The sequence below is a fragment of the Manis javanica genome, chromosome 2 (genome assembly GCF_040802235.1).
Source record: "Manis javanica isolate MJ-LG chromosome 2, MJ_LKY, whole genome shotgun sequence".
Taxonomy (NCBI): Eukaryota; Metazoa; Chordata; class Mammalia; order Pholidota; family Manidae; genus Manis; species Manis javanica.
The window spans coordinates 11,162,582-11,170,556 of record NC_133157.1 but is presented as its reverse complement, the minus strand read 5'-3'; the positions used below and the strand labels follow the sequence as shown (position 1 = coordinate 11,170,556).

The 7,975-nt window shown below is 54.0% G+C and overlaps 1 protein-coding gene across 10 annotated transcripts in view; it reads right to left on the bottom strand.

Moving 5' to 3' along the window:
* Positions 1-43: 43 nt before the first annotated feature.
* DENND1A (DENN domain containing 1A) overlaps positions 44-7,975 on the bottom strand; it is a 538,445-nt gene continuing 530,513 nt past the window's right edge. For 7 of the 10 annotated variants that reach the window (XM_073224730.1, XM_073224762.1, XM_073224757.1 and 4 more), the window contains 3 exons: positions 7,064-7,192; positions 4,209-4,467; positions 44-3,103 (listed from right to left, as the gene is read on the bottom strand). In XM_073224730.1, the coding sequence (XP_073080831.1) occupies positions 1,910-3,103; positions 4,209-4,467; positions 7,064-7,192 (1,582 nt within the window). In that variant the 3' untranslated portion in view covers positions 44-1,909. Of the gene's footprint in view, positions 3,104-4,208; positions 4,468-4,490; positions 7,193-7,975 lie in introns of those variants that run through there. The other 3 variants (XM_073224771.1, XM_073224776.1, XM_073224780.1) reach the window with 2 other exon arrangements.

The following is a 7,975-nucleotide window of genomic DNA, read 5'->3' as shown; positions in this document are numbered from 1 at the left end:
CCCCCTCCCCCCAGAGCTTCCTCAGGACACAGGGATACCAGCCTTCTCCCCAAGAAGACTTTATTGAATGCATACACAAAACGCATCCTTGGGTTTGCAATTTCAATCCAGCAAGTGAATAGACAGCAGTGTTCATGTCAACATAGAGTGCTTGCCACCAGTCCCAACACAGCTGGGGAGACCAAGGTATGGGCTCTGCCTCCCTCGGCCACCTAGTGCCTCATATACGCTGCCCACCAGGTGGGCTGCCCCATCCCTGATGAAGCTCAGGGGTTTGCCCAGAATAGGCAGGTGGATCTGGAATATGTGGAAACACGTAAGTGTTCTGCATGCAGGTGCCCACGTGGCCCAGACACACACCCTCCACGCAGCGGCCAGAACACTCCCGAGTTTAGAGACTTGTTGGAGGGGCCACGATTGACTCAGGAAGGGGCTGTGAGCCAGCCCAGCCGCTCTTCACACCCCACCTCAGAGGGAGCTTTGGGGCCAGCCTCACGGGCCCACAGGCCTCAGATACTAACAAGGTTCCCTGCGGTTGTGGGGGCCTCCAGGAACCCCCTTGCCCTGTCAGACACCTCTGAGCTTCTCTGTCTGACCCTTCACAAATAGGAAATAACAAATCAGGTCACAATGCTCACAATTTCCTGACTGTCTCAGATGGTTGTTTTCTTAAATGGTTGGGCCCTATTTTAACTTGATTTTTTGAAACTAGTCAATTTCAAGAGTCATCAAATCAAAGTAAAAAGGAAAAGAAATATAAACAATAAAACATTTCAATTTAGCTTTGGTGATGCTGGCCTCAGGAATTTCTGTGCTGGCAATAATCATGAGGTGAGTGGGGAGAGGGTGGCTCCTAACCCTTCTCCTGTCTCCAGGCTGCAAGAAGCCAAGTCTGTCCACCCCCACCAGGGCCTGGAGAAGGGTTCAGTGCCCCTGCCCACTCCTGACCCCAGGAGCTCGGGGCAGCTGGGTTTGCTGCAGCCCCTGCATCAGTCTGTGGCCTACCAGTTGGATTCTGGATACCCGCTTCTCAGCTCTGCCCCCACAGTGCCATGCAAGTTGAGACTTGCTGAGCTACACTTGAGTAATGTGAGAGACCAGTAGAAACCACGGGCACCAGATAGGGACGCGATGGCAGCCCAGCTCCTCCTCCTGATGCATTCAGATTCAACTGTTGATAGTTTTTCTTCTACAGATCAGTTTTCAGTGCTCCCAGCCCCCACAGGGCAGGCTGGGGCTGAATCTGGCTATCAGGAGGGATCCCAGGATCCCTCAGCCCCCAAGTCCCTACAAAGCCAGAAACAGTGGCAGTTTGGGGGTTAAGTAAAGACTGAAGAAAGAATGAGTGTGCATATTGCTAGAGAGGGCTTGGAAATGCCCCACCAGGTAGATCCTCCAGCCCAGGGTGGGGTTCCTTACTGTAACTCCAGACCACATGTCTTGTGCAGACGAGTTCACGCTGAGGGTACCACTGGTGCCTGGGCCATCAAGGTGGGGTGTGCAGGGCTGCAGCTGGGTGAGGAGAACGGGGCTCTGGAGGAGAGGCCTTGAGGAGCCTTGGGGCTCCTGGTGGGAGGTTTCCAGAGGGTAGGTGGGTAGAACTTGGTGTGGGTGGTCATCAGCCCAGTTGGCCTCTTTAGTGCAATACCCAATGAGGGGTGAGGGGAGGGCAGGCACCCCAGAGCTGGGTTGATACCCAGGCCAGAACTGGTGCATTCTCCAGGGGCCAGACGTCAGAGATGGGCAGTATGGGGGAGGGCAGGGGCAGCAGAGAGGGGCCCATCCCTTCCACTGGCAGAACCTGGGCAGAAACAGAGCAGCAGGGGAAGCAGGGCCAGCTAGCCTCAGAGCCGCAGCGACGGCAGAGCAGCGCTCGGGCCCAGGCTTGCCCCAGCCCTCATTGCCTGGCTCACTCAAAGGTCTCCCATTGCTTCCTGAGCTGCTCCACTGAGCCTAGGGCTGGGGCTGGGCTCATGTCTTGCTTGGTCTTCCGTAACAAATCCTCAAAGGGGTCTCTGGCTTCTTGAGGAGCAGAGGGCTGCAGTGCTGGCTCCAGGCCCTGTGGGGGTCTGGGAGGAGGCAGTGGGGGGTTTCCAGGCCTCAGGGCCAGCCCCTGCTTGGCCTCAGCAGCCCTGGCACTTGAGCGGGCCAGGGGCAATGTTCGGATTCTCGAAGGGGCGACCACTGGGGGGCCCACGGGCTGCAGAGGACTGTTGTGGGCACCCATGGGCATCTGGCCAAAGAGGTTGGGCATGGAGAAAGCAGACAGGTTGGGTTGAGATCTATGTGGGGCACAGAAGCCAGGACTGGAGAGCAGGAGGCTGGGGGCAAAAGCTGGCCCCAGGGAAGCAGGAGGGGCCCCGAAAGGCCCAGCTGGTGTGGAGACCAGGGGCATGGCAGGCAGTGCTGCTGGCACAGATGGGACAAAGGGGTTGAGTGATGGCTGTGGCAATGGGGTGGGGGTCCCTGTGGGGGGAAAGCTAAACTGGGGGGTGAAAGGGGTGGCTACATTTGGGGCTGTAGGGCAGGGTGGAAGGGTGTTGCCTGACCAGGCTGTGTTAAGTGGATCTAGGAGGGCCAGTAGTGCATCACCACTTGTGTCCACGGCCCCTGGGGCCAGGCTGAGTGGCTTCAGCAGTTCAGTGGGGCCTTGGGGGACAGCGCTGGGGAGGAGTCCAGGGAAGAGGCTTGGGCTCAGGCCAGATTGCCTATCCCGCTCAGCCTGCAGTGGCTCTGAGAAGTCACCGAGGGTGACACCAGCAGCCTGGAGCTTGGCCAGGCGGGAAGTAGGAGGTGGGGGCACAATGCCCAGCTCTGGGGTCTTCCTGCCCTGGGGCCGGGGAATGGTGATGCTGCCTGGAGTGGGGGTGGGGGCCTCCTCCTTGTTGTGGGGGTTCAGGGTGCTGTCCTGGCTCTGGGGCCTGTGGGGCAGGGCTGAGGAGTTCCCGAGCAGGGCTGAGGACTTCTTGGGGGAGGTGGCCAGGGGCTTGCTGGGAATGGCCATGTCATCCTGGCCCAGGCTCCAGAGCTTGTTGTATGGGTGGGCCAGCTTCCAGGCCACCGGCATCCCAAGGCTCCTCTCGCTCCTGCCCAGGTCCAGTCTCTATTGGAGGGAAAGGGAGACCATCGACTGACCTGGGATAGACGGGAAGGCAGCATGTACCCATTCCTGCCCCTCCTGTATGTCGGACACGCTCTGAGACTGTGGCTCCCAGGCATGTGGCTGACTAGCCTGCTGGAATGTAAAGGAGGTGGGGGACTCAGCTCCTTTAAGGTCACCGGCAGAGAGCCCAGGTTCTGTCTGGACTCCAGGCCCAGGCTTTTCTCACTGGGTGACACACAGGGATTCCAGAGAAAGCTCCTGCCCTTTTACACCAGTGTTGCCAGCAGTTTTAGGAAAGTAATTCCCTGCACTGACCATCTCCTGGAGGGGCCCTTTGCACTTTTCAAAGTATGTAGTCCCTTTCAATCACCTGTGAGTCCAAGAGGGTGAGTGAGGCTCAGAGCCCAGGTGAAGGCATGCTGGCTGGGTGGGGGGAGGGAAACAGGACTGGGCTCAGGTCCTGGCTCTGCGCTCACAGGCTACACCACCTGGCATCACTTGCCCTCTCTTGGCCTGAGTGTCCCAATCAGCAGCAGGGGACAGTAATTCCCTGCAGGGGGCACACGTGGGTCCCTGGATACACAGGAGCTTTGTGTTTCCACTATGTGCCAGTGACTGCAGAGGTGGCGGCCCCTACTTGCAAGTGAGGAAACAGGCATGGAGAAGGTAGATAATAGACTGAAGTCAGGCTAGAAGGTCAGTGTTACACATAAATAATTCAGAACCCAGGATTTTTGTTCCAAAGGAGGCTTGGTAGGATGGGAACAATCCTGATTCTACCAGGGGTCAAAGCCCTGCCTGGGGGTTGGGCTGGGAATCTTTGGGAGGGTGGCCTGGAGCACCAGCCAATGCTGCCTGTTGCACAAATGACAGTGAGGGGCCGGTTTCCATCAGGTCTAGCATCTTCTCCAGTGGCCACTCTGAGGGGCCAGGTGAGATGGCCTGCCTGGTGGGGTCTGCAGTCAGAATGACCCTAAGCCATGGCTGAGGACCTTGAAAAAGTCACTGTTTCTCCCCCAGTATCTTTCACTGTCACATGGGGGTCCTGCCTCATGGTGTGGAAAATGCCAGCCCTAGCAGGTGCCCGCCCCCACCCATGCCATACCTGATAATCAAAGGTCCCCGGCTGCTCCCTCAGGTCTTTGGGGGGCCGAAGGTCCTCCAAGCTCTTGGCCTGGCCCAGTGGCTGCAGTGGGACCTCCATGTCCAGGCTGCTGAAGACGTCTTCTAGGAGGTCGATGCTGGCAGCCCGGTCAGGTGGAGGTGGGGCAGGGCCCACGGGATCCCTCACTCGCTGCTCTGGGCTCTCCGCCTCGTCACCTTCAGCACTGTCTGACTCCCTGAGTGTCCGGTAAGGCTGCGGCCTGGGAGGAGGCAGGGCAGGCTAGATTCTCCCATCCGGAGCCTTATGGGAGGAGCAAGCAGCCCCCACCCCGGAAAACTTCCAGGCCTTGAGGAGTGCACCCAGGAGCCTTGGGGACAGGAGACTGTCCTGGGGTCCTTGTGAGTGCAGGAGAATGGGCAGCAGCACTCTGACAGACTTGGGGCTGAATTTGGGTTTTGCTGTTCCCTTTGGGACCTTGGACAAGTCACCCTGGCTCAAATTTGCACCAGGGGACCTGCTTAGTTCCCTCCAACCACATGATGCACCATATAACTGGCTAGTGGGCTCACAAGCCAGACGAGGAATGGAACATGCCTGGAAAGGGAACGGGCAGGCAGATCATTCCCGAGCCCACTGTCAGCACTCCCACCCCGCTGCAGGGCTCATGGGGGATTGAACTGGGGAAGCTCCTCAGAGCGGCTGCCCAGCATGTCAGTGCCAGTTCTGGTTGTGCCATTCCTTGCTGTGGGACCTTGGGCAAGTCACTTAACTTCCCCGAGCCTCAGCTGCTTCCCTACCTCGTGGCAGGTAGTAATTACCGAACAAACGCAGTGCCTAGCATACCGCAGGCATGCAGAGGCTGTGAACAGCATTCCGAACTTTAATGCATCAAACCTTGCAGTAGGTGACAAAAGGTTCTCTGTGCTTTCCTTTCTCACAAATCTGAGCCCCATGGCACCACCGGGTACATGGATAATGGTGCCTGGATAAACCCTAGCCTCTAGTGTGGCACGGGCCAGAGCTGCATCCCTCCTCCCCTAACTGGAGGCAGGGGCCACTAGGTTGCGTGGAAACCACTTGTGACTCTGGTAAACTGGGAGAAGGATGCCACCTGCTGGTCCCGAGGGCCCAACTGCAAGAACCAGGGCAGGGGACAGAAAGTGGAGGCAGAGGGCCGTGTCTTAGCAGGGACTCCATCAGCCTGTGGTATCTCGCTGATCAATACAAGCACCCCCTGAAGTAGGACTCATATTCCCACTTTGTAGATGAGGGAATTGAAGCTCAGAGAAGCTAAGTAACTCTGCCCTGTGTCACACAGCACCTGGCAAGAGGTAGAAATGGAAGCCAAGTATGAGAGACTTCAAGAGACCATCCCTTGCTCTAAGCCATCTGACCAAGGACGTGAACCTCCTTTAACCAAGTTGGAACACAATCACGGAGATAAAGAAAAGTCAGTGTGCTTCTTACACTTAAGGAAAAAGCATTCTTTTAAAAAGAACCCATTTTAAGATGGTCCAGTTCCTTTTTAAACACACACAAAAACTTACACTTACAGGTCATGGCTAAGGGAGTAAGCCCTAACCATTATTTAAATAATTAAGGCACCAATTAATTTAAAGAGAATGCAACCTGCTTGACTTTGTGGTGGTGGTGGGGTCCTTGGACGTTACCCAGGTCAAGTGCCTTTACCTGTGAGGTGATTTTAAGTTGATACATGGATGACATTCCTTGTTTTAATGGTCGTATGTTTATTTTAATTAATAGTAAATAATAACTGATACCTTAAGCCATGATATCACAGATATTGCTTAGGACAAGGCTAATTTTTAAGTTAAAAAAAAAACTTTTGAGAGAGAGATTCAATGTACCGAAAAGGTGGCGTGTAGAGCTTGGGCCGCACTGACTTAGGCCGCCACTTCCTAAGTGAGGACATCAGGGAGGGGCTGACCTGCCTGTGGGCAGAGGTGAGCCGGCAGCAGAAAGGGCCAGAACCCTCCCACCCCGTGGGGGCAGAGGCAAGAGCAGAGCTGCCTCCCCTCCACCCAGGGGGAGCTGCGGGGAACAGTCCCCTTCTCTGAAAAACACTGCGTCAGTTCACCGCCTGCAGGGTGTGGTGAACCTTGTGGGTGTTCAGCAAAGGGCAGTTCCCTTCCCTTCAAGTCTCCTGTTAAAAACACCACAACTTTTTAAACAAAGAAACACAGATGAAAACTTTCCCTTTGCTCAATCTTAGCTCTGAAAAATATTATGGGTGGAGGAGCAAAAACTGATGAAGAAAGGGGAACTACCAAATTTTGATTTTGGGGGTGGCTAAATTGTGGGTGAACATTCTTTCTCTGTTTTTTACTGTATGAGGCTTAGGCTATAACTAATAATAGTAGAAATTATCTTATAGTCACGCAGATCAGGAAAACATTTCAATCTGTCAGTAATAATATACACATTTTATAATTAAAAAAAAAACTTAAAATCTGATCCTCGATCTCCATGGTTTTGTAAGACATGTTGAGATAGAGGACTTGGGCATCAACAACCAGGCCAAGTGTGGCCACCAATTCCATTAACAAACAAGTGCATTTTCCCCAAATAAGGAGCAGGGACTGACGCTCTCGTCCCACACCTGTAGAGCCCTGTCAGTCCTGTCACCTCACTCCACTGTCACAGTCCCTGCAGGATGAACGCCAAGAGGCACACAGCGGTGGCACTCACCCTGCAAGTTTGCACTGGGCTTGAGAAGGCAGCAGCCCTGACACCCTTCTGCACACACAAGGCAAGCACACTGGCCACCCCCTCCCCATCAAGCAGCCCCAGAGGGTCACCAAGCAGAGCTCAGGGAAATGGAAGGAAGGAGAGACCATTCAAAGGGGGCGGAGAAGAAAAAGCTTTCGGTGAAGCCAGAGCTCGGGCCCTCTTCCCGCTGGCGTTCATCGTCAGAGGAGTCTTCGGAGAGGAAGACCGCGTAGTGTCGCAAGGGCTTTGCCAGGCTGGGCAAAGGGAGACAAGAGAGAAGAGAATGGTTAGGAGGCACCCTCAGAACTCCATGGGGCAGGGTGGGCTCAGAACCTGGACCCGGCCTCCCTCTGCAGCCCGGAGTGGAGGCTCTCTGTAGGCCACAGGGCGTGGGAGGCCTGCTGGGCTCCAAGGTGGGTGAGCTGGTCCCACACAGAAAAGAAACTATTTGCCACATGAGTCAAGAGCCTCACACACAAGATCCAGTCATTTCTGACCTCGTGATTACACTTCCATCTAGATGAGCCTGAATGTAGCAAGAATTATGCACAAAGACGTTCATCACTGCTGTGTTTATATTAAAACATGAAACCACCTGAATTCCCTGCAACAGGAATCTGGTGGTGTGAATTATGGTACAGTTGGCTGAATTTTATCGTCCCATTAACTGTAATGTTTATAAAGAAAAATCTAAAAGTCAGGATACAGATTTGCAATAATAACACATTCTTTCTCATCTACTTATAGAAAAAAAGACTGGAAAGTTATATGCCCAAATGTCATGAAAAGCTAGTGAGATTACAGGTGATTTTTTCCCCCTAGCCCCTTTTTATTTTTCTGTATCTTCTATATTTTCTATAATGCACTTATCTACTTCAACAATCAGGAAAAAATAAAAAAAGTTAAAGAAGAAAGTGAGCCACACGGAAAAGCACTTGTGGGAAGGCCCTTTCCTGATTGGCAGCCACTCTGGAGTCTCCCTCACATGGCTCTTCAGAGTCTTTTTCATCTATGATGTGAAAATTAAATATTCATTG